The 21,257-nt window shown below is 41.1% G+C and overlaps 1 protein-coding gene and 1 non-coding gene across 3 annotated transcripts in view; both read right to left on the bottom strand.

The window, feature by feature from the left end:
• ARPC2 (actin related protein 2/3 complex subunit 2) overlaps positions 1–21,257 on the bottom strand; it is a 30,613-nt gene that overhangs the window by 8,064 nt on the left and 1,292 nt on the right. For both annotated transcript variants that reach the window (XM_007187902.3, XM_057551045.1), the window contains exons 3-7: positions 13,888–13,922; positions 12,122–12,234; positions 8,130–8,175; positions 4,690–4,876; positions 3,947–4,040 (exon numbers count right to left, since the gene is read on the bottom strand). In XM_007187902.3, coding sequence (XP_007187964.3) covers positions 3,947–4,040; positions 4,690–4,876; positions 8,130–8,175; positions 12,122–12,234; positions 13,888–13,922 — 475 coding nt within the window. The remainder of the gene's footprint in view (positions 1–3,946; positions 4,041–4,689; positions 4,877–8,129; positions 8,176–12,121; positions 12,235–13,887; positions 13,923–21,257) is intronic.
• LOC114238586 (small nucleolar RNA SNORA42/SNORA80 family) lies at positions 19,181–19,317 on the bottom strand. The gene has a single exon (XR_003623913.1). It is a non-coding gene; the product is annotated as a small nucleolar RNA SNORA42/SNORA80 family (small nucleolar RNA).

The following is a 21,257-nucleotide window of genomic DNA, read 5'->3' as shown; positions in this document are numbered from 1 at the left end:
AGCATCTTAAAATCAGTAGTGTAAACATGGGCTTTTAAATAATTGCTGCTGGGACCAGTGGGTAGCCACTTAGAAAAAAAGATGTGTCCACCTTTCATATCATGTACCAAGAGAAACTCCACACAGGTAATAAGATTTATGTGTAAAATATGAAACTATAAAAACACAAGGAAAATAATACAGGTAAACTTCTTTATAACCTTGCAGTAGGGAAGGAGTTTCTAACTATGTCTCAAAATCTGGAAGCCATAAGAGGTTGACCAATTTAACTACGTGAAAATAAAGTTCTGCATGGGGAAAAAACAAAACAAAACAACAACAAAAACAACCCACAAAGTCTAACGGCTAACTGGAAAAAATATCTGCAATTCTTATCACAGAAAAAGGGCTAATCTCCCTAGTATATGAAGAAATTGAGAAGATCAGTAACCCAACAGAAAAATGCGTAGGGGACATAAAGAGACATCTCACAGGAAAAAAAAAAAAGCCTTCAGCATAAAAAAAGATGTTTTGACCTTGTTCATAAGAAAAGTAGATAGCATTTTTAACCTGTCAGATTGGCAGAAATCCAAAAGTTCAACAACACTTTGGGGAAATGGACATTCTCATGCACTGGTGGTGGGAGGGAAAATGGCACAACTTCTATGGAGAAGAGTTTGGCAATACCTTCCAAAATTACTCACTTTGAATCAGTGTTCCCAGTTCAGGAAAATATCCTATAGATATAACCCCACATGTATACAGGTAGCAAGGGGCCTCAAAAGTGGCATCTTCACAATTGCCTAAGAGGCAAATTGCTTCTGTCTTGTCTCTGAACATGGAGGAACCAGTGGTTTCCACTTAACTTCTCTTAGTTACTTACTGAACTAACTTAAAGATCTAATAATATAAAAAAATCCTAGTTCACCATACTCCAATGTCCAAAAGGGTAACTATTGTTCCTATTGCTTTTCACGTAATAAGCGTTGAAATGAGGATGTCTACCAGATTTTCCCTGGTGCTCAGCTCATATGCCTACAAAGATAATGCCCCAAAGCCGAGCACTAGGACATCCTTATGAGTGGGTCATGGATACTCCCTGTTTTTTTCCTTATGGCAGCAATAAGCATCCCTCCAAGTCTGCCTGCCAAATGACAAAAGCAGGGATTGTGTTCTGACCAGGTTGGAGCTGCATGCCAGAATGAGAAAACAAAGACCCACAGCAAGAAGACTAGTGACCACAAGGAACTTCAAACAGCCTCCCCAGGTCACAACACTCTGTGCTGGGCATCCACTGTTCTCCCTTCTCCTAGAAATTTAAAACAGCTAGGCCCAGGACAACGATCAGATGATTTATTCTGGAGGGGAAAACCAGCAAAATAAGTCCAGGTTTCTACGGTCATTTCACATAAATTACCCCAGGCTTTGAGTTTGGAGAGGGAGGCAGGGCGGATGGCTTCCTGAGCATTGCCTTCTCACATGGTGCCAGGCCCGTCACTCACTGGAGAAACCGTCAGTGCAAAAATGCAGACTTTGGGGCTTCCCTGGTGGCGCAGTGGTTGAGAGTCCACCTGCCAATGCAGGGGACACAGGTTCGAGCCTTGGTCCAGGAAGATCCCACATACCATGGGGCAACTAAGCCCGTGCGCCACAACTACTTAGCCTGCTCTCTAGAGCCCACGAGCCACAACTACTGAAGCCCGCATGCCTAGAGCCTGTGCTCTGCAACAAGAGAAGCTACCGCAATGAGAAGCCCGTGCACCGCAACGAAGAGTAGCCCCCGCTCGCGGCAACTAGAGAAAAACCCACACGCAGCAACGAAGACCCAACGCAGCCAAAAATAAATAAAATAAAATAAATAAATTTATTAAAAAAAAAATGCAGACTTTCTTTTTCCTTTTAGACAAGTGCCCTACGACATGTACTTTGAGGGAGAGCTTAAGTTTACATGCAAAAAAGAATACACAAAATTCTCCTAAGGAATAAAATCTCCAGTACACTCTCCAAGATAAGATCTGTTTAAAGTATAAAAATAAGTTAAGATGCCGTCTGGAATAAAATGGAACGAGACTGGTAAAAAAACAGCCAAATCTAAATATATAGTTCATAGCTTTTAAAATTAGCTTGTCAGTCTGGATTTAGCCCAATTTCTGAGCTACTGCGTTTAATTCCTCTGTCTATTCTGCATAGAAACACACGAAATGCCTGCCTGAGGCTTACATTTAGGACCCAAGATATACATATCTATATATTTATGTACATACACACACACTTTCGTAAGTTTGAGTACTCTCAAATGCTGTGTCAATATTCCAATTTTTCTGCACAGGGACTACAAAATTAGTTCTGATTAATTAGCTTAAACACAAAAAGCCACTACATGGGTTTCCCTGGTGGCACAGTGGTTAAGAATCCACCTGCCGGGCTTCCCTGGTGGCGCAGTGGTTGAGAGTCTGCCTGCCAATGCAGGGGGCACAGGTTCGAGCCCTGGTCTGGGAAGATCCCACATGCCGCGGAGCAACTGGGCCCGTGAGCCACAATTACTGAGCCTGCGCGTCTGGAGCCTGTGCTCCACAACAAGAGAGGCCGCGATAGTGAGAAGCCTGCACACCGCGATGAAGAGTGGCCCCCGCTTGCCACAACTGGAGAAAGCCCTTGCACGGAGACGAAGATCCAACACAGCCATAAATAAATAAATTAATTAATTAATTTAAAAAAAAAAAAAAAAAAGAATCCACCTGCCAATGCAGGGGACGTGGGTTCAATCCCTGGTCTGGGAAGATCCCACATGCCGCAGAGCAACTAAACCCGTGCGCCACAACTACTGAGCCTGTGCTCCAGAGCCTGCGAGCCACAACTACTGAAGCCCGCACGCTAGAGCCCATGCTCTGCAACAAGAGAAGCCACCGCAATGAGAAGCCCGCGCACGGCGACAAAGAGTAGCCCCCGCTCGCCGCAACTAGAGAAAGACCGCGCACAGCAACAAAGACCCAACACAGCCAAAAATAAATAAAATAAATAAATTTATAAAAAAAAAAAAAAAAAACAAAAAGCCACTACAGATGGATCAAATTGAGAATATCCCTTTTGAAGATTTCCCTAGCCACTTAGAATGGCTACACATAAAGTATTCTCACTATATTAAGCACAACTGTCTTTCAACTCAACCTGGCAAAAGAGATTCTGTCCCAGAATTCTTAAATCTCATCACCCTGCTAAGGAACAGAATGAACGTAAAAAGTTTTTTGAAATTTAACCACTGTACTAGATTTTGAATGCTGAGCCATCTCAGAAGAAACCAGCCAGGATACCACTCACCAATGAGCTCTCACATCCTAAAGCCAGCAACTGGTTAGCAGACAGCATGACAAAGCCACAACGGGTGTATTGTGTCAGACCTGAGTCCAACCACACCAGAAATCCAATTACAAAATGTCCTGCTAAACCCCATTATTCTTCTAGTAGATGAGCTTCTTCTGAGGGAGGCACTCCCTCCATGGGGACCTCGGTCAAACTCAGACCCCGTCTCTTCACTGTCAGTTCGACAACTCTACCCTATTAATGCATTACCTACTACTTAAGAATTTTCTCTAGCTTCCATTCTGAAAAGACTTTATTTGGGACTAAGCCAAGCCAGTAGACCCTGCTAGAAACTTGAGGAAACATAAGAGGGCAGGAAATGTGACCAAGCTTTAAATCAAAGACCCCAGGGCAGGAAGGATGCTTAATATTCAGTCATTTTGTTAGTATGTTTAATACTCAATTCACCCTCTAGTCCAGTCCTGCAAAAGGGCTAAACCCACTAAGAAAAAAAATTCAGTGAGTTTGATGGGGGCTGTTTAATTAAATCTTCAACAAGTTCCAGCATCAAATGAGCTGCCAGTTCTTTTCTATGCTCATGGTGTGCTTTGATAACAAGGTGTAAGTCACCAGGCCATGGTTCCGCCCCAAGATGTCTGCTCCATACCTGCATGAACACCTTTCCAATGACCACATCGTCGTCATCCTTAAACACTGTGCTGAAGACTACTGTGACTCTGTCCTTTTTAGACTCAACATACCTGAGGGAAACAAAACCCATGAGAGTGAGTACAGAACCAGAACAGGGTTTTGTCAAGAACTTGCTCTACAGGTGAAGTAGGAGGGTAAAGTCACGAATCTGCTAATTCATAAAACAAGGTGTGCTAGTGAGACTAAGTATTTATGGCCAACAAAGTCAGTATAATAAACACATGCCCTATGTGAGGCAAGAGATGAAAATCGCCCAAAGTGGATGTTATTAACTTGTCTATATGCTACGACATGGAATCTAGAGTTAGTGATTCTCAGAATTCCACTTTAAAGAATGTATTTCTTTATATACTATGAGACTCATAGCATGCAGATGATCCAAGAGTTGCAACAACACAGAACCTACAGTCACCCTCTGCCTCCCGATTATCCAGCTATACTACTGAAGGGGACTCAAAATGGTGGTGCCTTCAAGGAAAGCACTGGATTCTCTTTTCATCTTTTGCCAACTTTCAGTATCTGGATACAAGGAGAAGTGGCCTTTCCCCCCCAACACTTACATCCTGGGTTAAAAAATTTTATGAGAAACACACTTCGGGGGATTCACACAATAGAGTTTGAGGTTTGACTTAGCCGAATGACTTTCAGTAAGCACGCGTGACAGCCACGCCAGGCTTCAGGACCAAATTCTATACTCACATGGTCTCATCATCCCTATAATGGATAACTGCCCTGTTCTCTCCTTCCTTGCCCTCTTCTTGGAATTGGAAATATTTCTCAAAGACAGAGGCAAAACAGTTTCGTTTCAACATGCCAGCCTGATGCACGATGGAATCCTTGGATGCCGGCAGATTTTCAAGGTCATAGAGCAAAGAGACATTGTATCCTGGAGGGGAAAAAAAAAACACCCAACAATTATATTTAAAAAAACTTTACAGGTTCTAAAGACATTTTATTTTGTCTCAATGTCTATACTTTTAACCCAGGTAGAAAGCTGTCCATTCCCATCTACTTCAAAGGGCAAATGAGATGAAATAAAAAATCTTAATTCTTGCAGAATTACTGTAAATATATATATAGCTAATTAACAGATACTATGCAAAAATTTGAATCAATATCAAAGATGACTGATTACAAATAAGGAATAGGAGGAAGTCATAATCCTGGAACTTTCATTAGAAATTTAATGTTCCAGACACAGCTGTGAAGGGGGCTGAAGATGCTATCAAGCTATAATATGAGTTACATATTTTTCTCTGCGGTTTAACATGCCAAGTGCCAACACGGCCAGCAGTTGGGTTGCTTTTTGATAATAAAATATACCTGCTTACATGCCATCGCAAACCCTGAGGGTGGAGGTAGGGGAAAAAACCGAAAAAGGGAAAAAAAAAGGGTACATATACCTCCCCAATAGATTTGTGTACCCTGTAAAATTTTCAAGGTGTTTTAAAATATTTGACTTCATTTGATCTCCATAAGAATTCTTTGGGGACTTCCCTGGTGGCGCAGTGGTTAAGAATCCGCCTGCCAATGCAGGGGACACGGGTTTGAGTCCTGGTCCGGGAAGATCCCACATGCCGCAGAGCAACTAAGCCCGTGCGCCACAACTACTGAGCCTACGCTCTACAGTCCGCAAGCCACAACTACTGAGCCTGCATGTCGCAACTACTGAAGCCCGCGCGCCTAGAGCCCGTGCTCCACAAGAGACGCCACCACAATGAGAAGCCCGCGCACTGCAACGAAGAGTAGCCCCCTCTCGCTGCAACTAGAGAAAGCCCGCGTGCAGCAACGAAGACCCAATGCAGCCAAAAATAAAATAAATAAATAAATAAAATAAAAAAAAAAAAGAAAGAAAAGAATTCTTCGAAATAGGTAGGCCAGAATATGGTTATTCTCATTTTAGAGGGAAAAAGAGGTTCAAAGAAGCAAAGTGCCAGGCCAAATGCAGCATGATATAAAGGTGGAGGCAACTCTTTTTTGAGGTGAACAAAAACTGGGTCCAAATCCTGGCCTTGACACTTCTGGCCTTGGACAAATTGCCTAACTTCTACAATTCTTGCATCTGTTAAAAAAAAGGGTGGTGAGTTGGGGGAGGCTGCTGGGAGAATTAAAAGAACACACAGTATTTAAAGTGCCTGGAACATAGCAGGTCATCAATAAACAGGGCAGAACAGGGACTGAAATCTGAGTGTACTGACCACTACACTATTCTGCCTCCATTATAGTGTGTCCAGTACAAATTCCAACAAGGCTGGGATGCTTTATTTTATAATCCAGTGATTAATACCTACGCAAAAGCCTATAGATGATTCTGCAAGAGTATCTGTATACCACCGAGGATCATTTCATATCCTAGACAACTGATGGGAATAATTTTGCCAGAACTGTATAGATTTTACATTTCCAAGTATCTTAGACCTTTATACTTTGTTACTATTTAATTTCTTCCCAAAAGCATTCCTGGGGCCTGTGTTTTTTGTTGGATCTATCCTCACTGAGAGCACTGGCTGGCTATCTAAATCTCTGTTCTAGACAGTGCTTAGCACATTTTTGGCACTCCAATATTAAATAATACCAATCACCATTCCATTTTGGATACCTGAAAACCAGATAAACAAATAGACCACAAGATTAGATTAAAAAAGAAAATATTTAAACTTGAGGTTTGCTTAGTTTTAAGAAGCCAAATAAAACAAACTAAATAAAACTATAACTGAAGCCAGACTTAAGTACGGCTTCTGACATGATGAACAGAACATACTGAAAATGAAGAAAAGTAAAAATCTAGTATGCCCTGCTGAGTTTTCCAAACTTGCCTAGATAAATCCATAGAAAAAGAGGAAGAGACATGCTACCTTCACATGTTTTTATACTTTGCACTTGTCTGAACACAAGGTCTGTAATTTGGTAGTGTGTGCTTTAGCACAGGAAGTGGAAGAAAAGGCCCAGAGACAGAAACATAAGCTCTCCGAGTTATACTCTGCTTGTTCTGATAGATTTTAGGATCTGAGCGGTGACAAGCACGTCCGAGAGTTCCTTTATGCTTTTTCTGCTCTAGTTCTTTTTTTTCTTTCTTTCTGAAATTCCTTGATTCCTCTTAAAGCCTACAGTGTTATTTATCTTCTGGCTTTTATTTCTGAGATACATTTGTACCATCAATTTGGGGATTAACACGCTTCAGTATTCTTTAGGAGTGCAAAGCTCTCATCCATAAATACTCCTAGTAGCAAGTTACATTCCAAAGGCGCTTTTTCTTTATTAGATATTTTGTTTCCAAAGCAGCATATAAGGGTCACAGGAAGGTATTCTAATGGGAATGGTGAGGTGGTGTCATGTTGTTGTTGTTTTTAAAGTAACTTGTTAAAAGAGACAGACATACCTTCTTTTTTAGAAGGATTTGTTAGTCAAGGTACCACAGTCACAGGATTTGAGTAACAAATATTATGTTCAAACAGTCTTACAACTTGGTCCTGACTATGGGGGCCCGGCTAGGCACCTCAGAATTTGAAACTACCACTTAATCATAGGGATAAAAATACTGTTTATTTTTTTCTACTTTAAATTTCCTTTAAAGCTGTGTAACATAGCTGTTCTAATCAAGGATAGCCATGGTGCTTTCCAATACCTCTGGCCATGAAGGAGGCAGAGATCACTGATCAGAAGAACAGATAAAAGGGGCTGAAATTTTTGTTACTTGAAAATGTGAGAATAGTTGTGAATATTGCTTTTCCTTCTCCAAATGTACAGTGTACAGACAAAGGTGTTACTAGGGGCTAGGAGGGAGACTCAATGTTTGCTTAGTCTTCTGAAAAGGCACTTTAATCACCATGGGCAAACAAAGGTGGCCCTCTGGCTGAAACATTAAGGGAGAGTCATTAGGCCTTATCCAGTAAATGTTAAAAATGGCATACATCAATTCTCTGTGTGACTACAACAATAATGTGTACCATTATTGGACAATGCAAAGCCCCTTGAAAGCTATTTTTACGGAGAGAGTTGAAGTGGGAACTGAACTCATGCAAAAATATTTGTAAGATGAATTAACATTTAAACGAAATCCTTTGGCTAAAAAAAGCACAGCACAAAAAAGGACAGGTCTCTTTCTATGTCATTCCACAGCTGCTCACATTACTACGTACCTGATTCTGGATTTACCAAAAAACTCCCGTACACTCTCTTTAATAACTAGAAAACACAAAAACAAATAGGTTAATTCAAAGTCCATGATAATTTCATTATTTTCAAAGCACTGTGCTGGCTAAGCTTTTCCTAAGCCAGCGTTCTTCCTAACTTTCAAATGGCGAATGAGAAACTGGATACAGAGGGGGAAGCAGATTTATCTGAGTTATCAAGCAAATCACTCACAGAACTGCAATTAACTCCAAAAGGTTGGTCTAGGATCTGTGTCTCAATCAAGGTTCACCCTTTACTCTTTTCGGACTCCGTCACACCCGTTACATGACAAGATAAAACCAGAACTGTCGGGAACTGATTCCAGTTAGCTTGCTTATCCTGTACGCTTTAAAATTATTTAGCTCACCATCATCTTTTTTTAAAAAGCAATGGATAACTGAATCTTAGCCAGTTATTTATGCTGGTGGGTCCACAGAAGCTTGTACTCTCTAAATGTCTTTTTCTCAAAACCAATCCTTACAGCTGGCTACTTTCCAGCTTTTTGGAGTAAATGATAAAACAAGAGCCCCTTTTACACCTTCTTATTTTTTCTCTGCCAGTATGACTGCTCTCCCTGGTAGAAACTGCTCCTAGGCTGACATGGTTTAAGAAACAAACTTTTTATTCGGGAAGCAACAGTTCTGACTTAAATGTTATATGGGACACATTAAGCGGTAGAAAGGCAGTTATTTGAAGAGAAAAAAAAATATTAAAGTCACTAGAATTTAATAACCTCTCAGTATTTAGTAGTCTTTATATGTTTAAGAGGCAAAACACAGACAGGGCTTATTACTATAGTCTCATTAAAACCTTACACTTAGGGAGGAAAGGTGTCATCACTATTTTATAGGAAGGTAGAACTGAGGCCAATATATTAACCCTCAGTAGTATAACAGGCTGTGGAGTTTTGTCTCTAGGCATCCAATTTCTAACTCTATGCCACCACAAACACACTAATGATCCTCTTGCATTTTCTGGGATACCAAAAAAAGAGGTACTGAATCTAAGACAAGTTACCAAGTTAAAAATGAACAAGAGTACAAACTTGTTTTAATTGTAAGAGTGGCATGTGTGTTTTAAAGGATCCCACTAGCCAGCGAAAAGCACTGCGAACACAGGCAGCACTAGAGTGGAGGTCCGTGTGAGCAGGGCCTCTGTCTCGTTCACTCCTGTGGTCTCACTGCCCATCTCCCACATCCGGGGACTCATAATAGATCTGAGCAAATGTCGATGCTTTTCTTCTAATCTTATTTTCAATGTACTCTCTAGGTTATTTAAAACAAACACAACAAACAAACCAACAAACCAGGAGCAAACCATTCATTTCATGTCCCATTTAAAAAAATTATCGAGCTTCCCTGGTGGCGCAGTGGTTGAGGGTCTGCCTGCCGATGCAGGGGACACGGGTTCGAGCCCTGGTCTGGGAAGATCCCGCATGCCGTGGAGCAACTAGGCCCGTGAGCCACAACTACTGAGCCTGCGCGTCTGGAGCCTGTGCTCCGCAACAAGAGAGGCCCGCGCACCGCGATGAAGAGTGGCCCCCGCATGCCGCAACTAGAGAAAGCCCTCGCACAGAAACGAGGACCCAACACAGCCAAAAATAAATAAATAAATAAATAAAAAATAAAAATGAAGGAATTCCTTTAAAAAAAAAATTATCACATGGTAGGTTCTTTCCCCCCATTCTTAAATATTCTTTAGTATTCCACATATCAACCATTATCCTACAGCTGGAAGAAATTCTCAACGTGCAAAACTTGGATAATAGGGTGGACCTCACCGCATGAATCAGTGACCACACTTTTTGTATAAAGGTAAAAGATAAGTAATGCCACACGTAGTTCCTATTTGGTGACCATACAGCCACTGTAAGGTATCTCTTTTACAGAAGAGGAACTAAAGGGAGAGGTTCAAGGTCATAGAGTCTGTTGACCTTCAGTTGTCCCATATACCACTTCTCCTTAACTGTCTGGGGGAAAAAAAAGTAACACATATATCCCATTAACAATTTTAACTAGCTACAATCCTGTACTGTGTGTACTTGGAGGAAGGGAAAATCAGATGTGGGAGAAACCACAGCACCTAAGATTTAGTTTAATTCCAAGTTACCAAGTTAATACTCTGAGATCTAAGAGGTTTTTAGAGCCAAAATTACACCACATTCAACTCCTCTGCTCCCTCCTCTTGGCAAAACCAGCCAGCACTTCCCTGCTGACTTCACTTGCACTTTTAACCATGATTCACTTTTCAATTTGTGCCCCCTCTTCCAACCAGCCACCAGAAGATCAGACCTTCCCACCCCAGAAGCTGAGGCTTTCTGCTTTGAAAAAGGGCCTGTGACAAAGTAACAAGCTTCCTGTGGTTATCCCAGGCTGGTCACTGTTTAACCAACCCAGGGAGCCATTTACTGTGCACTCTGCCCCAACACTGCGAATGTTACGTACTCCACCCACTTGAGTGGGTGGGGCTGTTTCTTTGACCCTTGTGGTACCTATGAGAATAGCAATGTGTTCTGGAGTTCTACTATAAGGAAAGCACAGACTGGAAAGGAGATTTAAGAAATCTAGCTTAACACTTTCTCTCCCTCCCAAGGATTGTTCTTATTGCACCTAGATCTTTAAAGAGAGAGGACTATCTAGGGAGAAAGATTACACAATTTTTTAGTTGTTTGTTCAAATGTTCAACAGTTCTTTCCAGGTAGTTGTCTTCTACTTCATGTAATGCATGGCCAGCTTAATGCCATTTGCTTCCCCTTGCTCTTCATCTGGTAAAGAGTCAGCCGGTATCACTTACATAATTAATAATTTTTCAAATGCTTTAAAAGACTAGGTCTTTCTCCTGAAGCTCTTCCTTTTCAGGTAAAATAACCCTGAATACAAATTCTCTAAACCATCCTTCTTCCCTTGAATTTATGAGGCAAATCAGAAAAGGTTTTAGCTCTACCCTTGAACTTACAGGGCAAACCAATCACATATGAAGAAGTAAGGGAAGTGACTGTGTATGGCTCTTGGTATTCTTCATGGTTAACATCAATTTTAGTTTTTATTATTAAGATTTTGATTATACTCTTTTGCAAACAGCCTTTTTCATTACATAAATTTTAAATAAGTCAAAAGCTACTACTCTTAATCAGAAAGAAAATATATTTGATTTCATTCACCAGACTGTATCTTCATTCACCAGATTAAGGAGAACCTACTTTGTTAGAAGTAAAAGATACTTGAAAACTGATTCAGGAACTGAGTCATACTTCCTGCTTTGAGACCCAACCACAACGTGCACACACTGGTGTAATAGCATTTTCTTTCTTCCATAAATGGCTCTCCCCAGAGCAAACATAGTTCAACAGGAACCAAACCCATTGAAAGAGGCCAGTGAATAAAGCATGGCCATCAAGAGTTTCATAACGCATGGACACCCTTTCTTATTTCCCCTAAGGTAGTCACAAAGAAGAGCAGATACTTAAAGAGGCCAGCTCTAAAGAGCATTAAACTAAAAAATTTAAAGGGCAGATTTGTGCCTAAATTTCCAAAATGAGAAATTAAGATTGTAAACTTGAAACAGGTCAGAGGTTATACACCTGCTTCACAATGTAACAGAAATAGAACAGAACCCATCTCAGTCTTGTGACAGCTATTTTTGTATTGGTCAAGGTAAAGCATTCTTTGCTACATTTTTTGAGAACTAAAGCTGTTTTTGTTTTCACTGGTTAGAGAACATCTTTATTTCTTCAGAGTAAAAAGCAGGCAAGCAAAGAACCAAAACTCTTTCTGGGAAACACCCTTCTTTACGACTATGGGAAACAGAGTCAAGAGCCCCTGGTTAGGTGAGCAAGCCATCCAGAGTGGCCCGTGCCAGTAGGGATGACTCAGTGCCGTGGATCTTCTAGGAGTGGCAAGCTACCAAGAAAAGGTGAGGAGGAAACAAGAGTCCCAAGGAAAAGTGATGTGGAACCTACCTCATCAGCACCATGTGCCTGAAGTTCCTTGTAGAATTTCAAAGAAATACTGACCATTACTTTTGTTTTGTCTCCATTAGGATTTGAAATATGATAGAGGACTCCATCAAAATCTGCAAGGAAAAGCAAATAAGGTTGCTTAACTTGGGAATAGGGAATAATATCTCTAAGTACCTGCCTACATGTTGCAGGCCACAAGGAAGTCTCCCTTACAAGTAGACATAAAAGTAAAACTGCATTTATTTTAAATCCATGTGGAAAGTTAGCAGAAACACTGAGATAGAATTACAGAGTACTTACTTCTTTGCTCTTTTCTAAAATTACAAAGCTATTTTTACTTTAATCACAGCTTGGTGCTGAAAGAATTTTTTAAAAGAATCTTTATTGTGATATATTTTAAACATGTATAAAATATAATGTATAACAAACCCCTATTCTCATCATGGCTTCAACAATTATCAACATATGGCCAATCTTGTTTCACTTAGACACACCCCTTCCCAATGATTTATTCTGAAGCAAATCGCACACGTCACTTCACCCGTAAATATTTCAGAATACATCTCTAAAAGGTAAAGAAGACAGTTGAAAAAAAAAAAAAATAACCCTAATTCCACTGTCATGCCTAAATTTAAAAAACAATTTATTAATATCAAATATCCAGTCAAGCACTGAAATATTGTCTCAAGAATTTAAAAAAACATATTGTTGTCTTACTTATGTAAAATGTTCAAAGAAGAGAATGAATAATATTAAGCCATTCTTGATTAGGCCTGATAGCTTAGCTGACTTTTTTTTTTTTTTTTTGTCTTTTAGCCTATTACCTTTTTTAAAATTTGGACCAAGCTGTTAGTCTCCAAAAACTGAGTGACAGTGGTGATGTTAATGAGGTTGTTTCAATATAGAATCCCTGTGCACAGATAATCATCATAGTACCAAGTTGAAGGAATCAAAAGGAGCCACATTTAAATAAGTCTAATTTGAATGTCAGAATGCGTTGTGTTGGGACGTTGTGGCCAACTCTGCCACGCGTGTTCTGTTGATCCTGTCAATAAAGACTTCAGCTTCAAAAAAAAAAAAATTGTTGTCTTATTTGAATTAGGATCCAAACAAGCCCATACACTGCATTTGGTTATCCCTTAAGTTTCTGTACTCCACAGGCCTCCCCTCTCTTGTAGTTCTTGAAACCAGGTGCTGAGTGTAATTACTTTAGGGAGATCTGGCATTGCTAGTTAGTATGAGGGGAAGGGGATGGTGCCTGGCCTCCAAGTCACAGCACTTCAGAGCTGCAAAAAGTGTTCCAAGATCATCTAGCCAAGTACCCTCATTTCTACAGAGCATGACTGTCCAACTCCTCAAAGTTCACACAGCAAGTGAGTAGTATCTATACCTAATTCTTTCTAGGAAAAGAAAGCAGTAACATCTCTCTTTGACTTGTGGAACAGGTCTCTAGCACTTTTGTGATTCCCCACTCCTCTAGTGCTAGGCAAACTAAGATGATGGTTAAAGATAATAACATAATATTTCCAAATTTAAAAAACCTTAGTTTGTACCACAAAATTAAACCCAAACTTCTAAGATATCAGCAGGCAACTTTATATAGCTCACTAAATCCATGGAATAATCATCTAAAATAAAGACCACACACACACACACACAAAAAGACAATCAAGATAGTAGCCTTAAAAAGCTTATTTTAGGAAGAATTTTATTTTCTATTTTTTATATTGTGCCTTCTTCTTAGTAGGTGAGATAAAGGCACTTACCTGCAAATGTTACTTCTACAGCTTCTGGTTTGTTTCTGCAAAACAAAACAAGTCCTTTAGTTAAGATAACTATATTGCTGGGACTTCCCTGGTGGTCCAGTGGTTAAGACGCCGCACTTCCAATGCAGGGGGCACGAGTTCGATCCCTGGTCGGGGAACTAAGATTCTGCGTGGCGCATGGTGCAGTCAAAAAACAATATAACTATATTGCTGCTTGCCTTCAAGGGGACTTGCAAAAGGCTCCTGGGCTTTACTTAAGATCGAACCATCCTGTAAAAATCTTATACTTACCATTGATCCAGGTACACAATTCATTTTCTCATGCATCTAAACCTCTGGAGTTATTTAGGGTGGAGGACTGAAAAAAGGAAGCAGGACAGATAAAGCTTTTGTTTTGCAGCTGGAATCTCTGCTGTGGTTGTGCTCACCTTCAATTCTCAAGTCCTTAAGACCATGATAGACACATTTGTATATGTGACCCACAAAATGCCCTCTTTTGGTCAATCCCTCCCCCACGGGACATACTCAGTGGAGGTAGCGCACTCAGCAGGAAAACTGCTAAACAGAGCACAGAATGGTTTAAATTTACTTAAAGTGAAAGGATGATTTCAGGCCATAAACGATACAGTTCTATTCCATTTCAAAGACAATCTGTTAGTCTTCCTACACATCTTTCCCTCTCCCTTATATGACCGAAGTACTCACCACTCTCCTTAGTGAAGCCCTCTTTGGTTCCACCCTAGTTGTTTTGGTTTTGTTTTTAAATTCCAGTGTGTACTTCCATAAAGTGTAGCACAAAATAACACTGCGAAATCACTGAGAACAGTTAAGACACCTGTTTTCCAACTTTAGCCTTTTCTTCAGGACCATGTTTTCAGACAAATTAACACTACACGCCTTCATTTTCTTGCCTACTCATCTATGAAATGGGAGAACACAAATGATCCTACCTACCTCTCACAACTGCTGAAGATAAAACAAGAGAACAGACATAGAAGAACTTATCCTGGAAGGCAAAGACAGTCTAACACCTTCTGGGCGATTCCCAGATGAGCCTGGAACATGGACTTCTATTTGATAAATGCTGCTGAGTTATTACCTAGAAAGCATGACATATATCCTAGCTATAAACAATAACGGTCAATTAACCTCCAGTGAAAAGCTACTTTACATGCTTTCCTCACTTCTCCTCAAAGCCCAATGGTAGGAAACGAATGAAGACTCTACAGTTTTATCAGCTAACACCCTAAAACTCAAATGATTCCACTTTGTTTTATGGGCCAGCAGACAAGATATACACATTTTCATATTTATTCTTGCCTAGCTTGCTCAAGACCTCACGATCAAGTACGCATCTCTTTTACTATCTCCGCTCCCTCACCTGTGAAAGGAACAAAGACTGAGTTACCCTCCAGAGTTGCTGGGAAATAATGGAATAGATAACGTGGTTTATGACTGTTGAAAAGCTGCAGCAGAGCTAAACAATGCCTTTCAAGGAAACTGGCCTCTCCTAAGCATATGTTAGCCCTGTTGTAAAATCAGCCTATACAAATCACATACAAAGTTCCACTCTGTTTCTTCAAAGCCATCCATATGTGACTTAGAAAAAGTATTTTGGGAGTCTGAGAATCGAAGCATCAAGTGGGTTTACGGACAAGCAGTGAGTTCGGAATATGATGAAAGAACTGTATAAAAACTTAAGTTGTTTCTGATCTTTCATTTGAAACTGTAGCCTGGAGACTAAGGCAATGAATGGCCAACCACCATTTTTCACTTCTAGAAAACAGGAGCCAAGGAAGAAGTAGACACGTTAATCTACGGCCCGCTTGAGTGAAATATTAAGAGGCTGCACGACGGGAGGAAGCACTGAAGCACATTTTCCAGAGGAAGGCTGGCTGTGCCAAAGAGGCAGGGTGGAGGCTTATAACAGGCCACGTTGTATCACTTAGTAGGCGGCTGGTTTTTTTTTTTTTTAACCTTTAGGCTTTAATTCAGCCAAGGAAGGACTGAGTTCCTCACTTTCTCACTTCATCAACAGACCGAGAAAAATCAAGTATAGATAAAACACCTTAGGGTTCCAACATTTTGACTCTGAAATTCTGCATTTCTCTAGGCCGTAAAGTTCCCTGAGCACAGCTCCCCACTGGGAGAAGTCTCTAAGATCTACACTACGTGGTTTGCTGCCTGACTTGGGAATATTTGTCAAATCATTGCCATTAATATTTTAGCTTACTATTTATGGCTGCATAAAGGTTGTAGAGGAGAGAGACAGGCTGCTGAGGAGAGCACTGGGCCAAAGGAGTCCTCCTGAGGCGTCAGCTGGGAGTCAGAGGTCTGAGAACTCTGTGCCCCAACACAGAGACCGCACGGAGCGGGAAATACACCACGACAGGGCCGAGACTCAATTCCAAGACCAGGTGTTTCTTATTTACTTCTGTGGTTTAAAATCATGGAGCTAGAGGGGAATAAGATTGGTCTGGGAGAAAGTGTATCATTTAATAGGCCAAAAGGGTAAATCGTTAAGTTATTTTCTGTTCGACTGTCTGCTAAAGTTTCAGATGCTGGGGGTGAGTTTAATCACAGAAAAAGCGTGTCTTTCAGAGTTGACTCTTCACCTCAAGTTCTGTCCCTTACTGGCTATGTAACCACAGGCAATGTTACTCAAATGTCTGCAAGCCTAAAATTCCTTTTCTAGAAAACGGAGATTAAAAGCATCTACCACACAAGGTTGTTGTGAAGACTAACCGAGATGCTATGGGGACAGCAAAGTTTCCCAATCAGGGTCTTGTGACTAGGTTATAGATATGCTGAGATAATGATCCCCACAGCCCTTAGGGCAGCCCAGAGGCAGGAGCTCTAGGGTAGACCATTTACCCAGATGCGCCACAGATATGGCCATGTTCTGTGTGTGACAAACCAGGAATCACCGGGGAAGGGTGCCTGTACAATGCTTAATACATGCGTCTACTCCCTCTCCAACTCCCAAGAGCCCCAGTTTTGTCAACTGTATTATTGGAACTGCTGTCCGTCACCCAGGCACACTCTGAAATGGAACAAAACCACGTTAAAGCTTATAGTAAAGTGCCTGGTTCATAGGAAGTGATCAATGAATTAGTTTTTCTTCTAGGTAGAATCAGAGGAGATCAGACTTCAGAGTCATGGTCGAGAGAGGTTTTGGGATTGTGGTAACTCCCAGTATCAGGAATTGGTCAGCACAACAAGGAGAAACAGAACCATATTCCTGTCAGACTGTCGTAGTAATGTCTGGAATCCTAGACTAAAGCTCCCTGGATAAGCCCTCAGGGTTACTGACTGGACAGTACAAGACACTAAAACATATTCAATTCATTCAGATGGGTTTCAAGAGTCATTCTTAAAATCCTTTAGAAAAAAATTTCCTTTTATCCTTTTTCTAAGGAAGCTTCTAGAATGTCACTAATCAGTCAATAAAGAACTCCTGGCAACTGTTATTATCCAATCCTCTTTTCTCACTAAGGGTTTTGGAGTTTTTACTCCCGAATGCATCCAGTTCCCCGTTGTTTATGTCCCTCTTCTAGTTATCCCTTCCATAAGCTGAATTAGAGGAATTATTGAGTTCTGCTCATCATCTCACCATAAAGTTTTTGATTACTCTCTTTTAAGTCCTCTCTAAGGCTCCCATCCTCCTTTTTGTGCAAAGCCTAGAAAAATGGATCATGCTAGGTAAGAGGTGGGTGGTCCTACTCTCTGTTAAGCCACGTCTCAAAATAAGGAGAACAAAGAGGGTCTACAAGCTGATTCACACAGTGTCAGAAAAGTGATAAACTGCTAAAGAAACTAAGAACCATTCTATCTGGCTTCATCCATTGCTTCAAGAAAACACTTATTAAGCTGACTATACACACAGCGAGAATGCTGGGAAAACAAAGATGACGAAACCATAGGCCCTGCCCCTAAGGAGTCACAGGTTTGGTACACACGTAAGGAGTGCAGTTCTGGGGCTTTATGCCCAAAGTGGTCCCAAGGCAGCCAGAGGGTGGGCAGCAGTGTGTAACTACAGTGACCTGTAAAAAGACCAACTAGATCGTCTCAGCAAGTCAGCCACTACATCCAATTTCTTCTAAATGCTTAAACAATGTCCTAATTCCAAATCACTTCAAACCAGTATGTCTCTCTGAGGACATATGCAGCATATTTGGGAATGAGAACAAGGTATCAGCAAGATTTAATTTATTCCTTTCTCAAATTTCTCCTCCCACAGTCCTCGCCCACCCCAACTGGCACAGCCTGCTTACTGAGTTTCACTCCCCCTCACAGAACCACAGCTCCCCACAATATGCACAGCTGTGGCAAGGAGCCAGCATGCACTTAAAATCAACAGCAATTTGCATCTGACAGCATTTCCTCAATTTTGGACTCTAGCTAAGTCGACAAGCCTAGCTTCTGAGGCTGTAAAGGCTCTTGGTGTGTATATACTAAAAAAAGAATTAAATTAATTTGCCAGATTACTTCTGCTTTAATTGGGGGCCTGGGTAAGACTTCCTAAATGATTAAAAAAAACAAAAACAAAATGCTGTTGACAAGACCTGCACATGAGGTTATCTGCAGTGTTCAGGATAGCTTCTTAATCAGTCACAGCCTCTTAGTTTGGAGGCTAAGAAGAATCCTTAAAAGAATCCTTTGGAGGCTAAGAATTGGGAAGACAATTTACCAATAACTATCATTCTGTGAGGATACAGAAATCATTCCAATAAGCCACCTTCCCAGGAGGGTGGTAGGAGAAAAAAAAAAGGTAAATCGTTTGGAATCAATCTTAGGCTTTGTCGGAACTGCCTCCAAATTAAAAGGGTGTCGTGACCAAATGTATTCTTTTTTTTCCTTTTTTAGTTTATTTATTTTTGGCTGTGTTGGGTCTTCGTTGCTGCACATGGGGTTTCTCTAATTGTGGTGAGCAGGGGCTACTCTTTGTTGCGGTGTGCGGGCTTCTCACTGCGGTGGCTTCTCCTGCTGCGGAGCACAGGCTCTAGGCATGCGGGCTTCAGTAGTTGTGGCACGCAGGCTCAGTAGTTGTGGTGCACGGGCTTAGGTGCTCCGCGGCATGTGGGATCTTCCCGGACCAGGGCTCGAACCCGCGTCCCCTGCATTGGCAGGCGGATTCTTAACCACTGTGCCACCAGGAAGTTCCCAAATGTATTCTTAAACAATTTAGATGACAGAAGTGCTTTATTCGAAGGAAATTTAGACTTTTAGTAGGATGTCACAGGCAAGACGACCCAGCAGGATGATATGAGAGGCATCACTCTTTTCTGTTTCATACTGTACAACACCCTTCAGTGCTCACAGCCCACAGGTAAGGAGGCTGGGCAATGGTTCGAGGCTGCAATTTACTCTGGCATGGGTACACTATGAGAGGCCCATAGAGAAGGACCTGCCATAAATCCATTACCATGCTCTGAGAGGCACTTAAAATAAGATCAACTTCAAAAGGAAAATTACTCTAACTGTATTCTGAAGTATATACAACAGAACTATTTTTAAGACTATCTCATGCTTATGTTCTTAGTAGCTGGAACAGTGCTGCATTTCCAATTGCAGACTTTCTGCAATAATGGAAATGTTCTACATCTCTGCTACCCAAATACCGCTGCTCCTAGCCACGTGTGGCAACTCAGCCCTAGAACTGTGGCTAGTGTGAGAAGCTTAATTTTAATTCACTTTAATTAATTTTTATTTAAACTTAACTAGTCACATGTAGTTACTGGCTATCATTATTGGACATTGTGAAGATGGAAGATTCACTCTGGGGAAGGCTGCTCAGAACCTGATTTCCCCAACTGGTTTGTTGAGAAGTGTAACGCAGGGTGGAGCTGACCTCTCCCAGCAGGTTCCCACAAGGGCCAAACCTTTCAAACCTCCAGGGTTTCTCCTCAGCACTACTGCCTTTCTTTAATCTTTCTCTGATCTCCACCCCAACACGTGTCACCCCTTTGGTCCTCTGTAACTTTGCCAATACTCTCAGAAAGGTCCCCCTTTCCTGTTCCGGCCTGGTGCTGAGCACTGGGAGAACCCTACAAACATTTGTGATTATCACACTAGTTACCCTTCTCTGGAAGTTCTGGCTAGGCATGCACCTTGATAAATTCTTAACTACTTTACTGCTGCCTCACCTTACTGGTATGCCTGGAAATTCACACTCCGTCTAGAAACAGGCTTCTGCTAGGTGTTACATTTGCAATCCCAGGAAAGCCCTACCTCCTCGGCTGAATATCATAGTCTCTTTTCAAAGATTTTCAAAGTGCTTTACAGCAGAATATGTTTTGAGCCCACTTACTTAAAGACACACCTCAAAGGGAAGATGGGCCAGAATAAAAGCCAAAACTTGCTGCCCCGCCCCAATAGTCAACATTGCTACAACATATACTTTGTAAAAAAAAGTCCCAGAAGTTCTAACTTACGCCTTCCAGACTTGAATGCCTACTTTACTCCCACTGAAATGGTTAGTAGCTCTTTTTAAGAGTAATGTTCTAAAAGCAGAAGAGTCGAAGCTCTGAGTAATAGGCTACATTTCAGAAGCACAAGTTATTAACAAACAAGTAGTTGTGAAGGTACTCCTGCAGTATAAGGCATGCTTCTACTTGAAATGCACAGGCATTTATCTTGTAGATCAGCTTATAACCACCCAGGTCTCATTTTTTGCTAGTCTAAACTTGAGAATTCACTTGAGATCAGCTGTGAAAATGCAGAAGTTAATTTAACTTCCTCCTATGTGCTACACTGCTCAAAAAAGTACATAGCGATCACCCAAAATAAGCCACTAAGCTGATTCGTTTGAACATTTAAAATGCAAAGCAACTGGTAAGTGAGGCTTAAGACACGAAGCAAGTTGGCCTAAAATATAAGCAACTGCAGTCCCTGGCAGGAAACAGCAGCTACTGCTCACTGTATGTGTTACTTCAAGAAACGCTGTGCTTTGTTTTACAGATAAAATCTGTGGCCTTATAAAAGAGATAGGAGACAATATATTCAACAAGCAGTGGGTTATAAGTTTTTTTTTAATGCCTCCAAGCCACAAGTTTATTATGTCCACTTAGAATTTCCCTTCCACCAATCCTCTTCCATCTGTGGCTCTCCAAGCACATACTCTCTTATTATTAGTTCCCAGTTCACCAGAAACGGTTTGCACTTATTTCCTCAACTGTGTAAGCAAGATGTGAAGCCCCATTCTCACAGATGGGGAAATGAGGCAAAGGGACTGGTCACAGGCCACCAAAAATTAGAAGCTAAAACCAACTCCTTGGTTTAAATATTATATTAGAAAAGCAAAGCAGCTTTGGGGGAAGAGGTAGTCTTCTACTGATTCTTGTGTTTGACAGAGAAGGGTGCCTTTGAAA

This window comes from Balaenoptera acutorostrata, chromosome 8, assembly GCF_949987535.1.
Source record: "Balaenoptera acutorostrata chromosome 8, mBalAcu1.1, whole genome shotgun sequence".
NCBI classification, from domain to species: Eukaryota; Metazoa; Chordata; class Mammalia; order Artiodactyla; family Balaenopteridae; genus Balaenoptera; species Balaenoptera acutorostrata.
The sequence above is the reverse complement of the archived record's forward strand: the minus strand, read 5'-3'. Positions and strand labels throughout refer to the sequence as shown.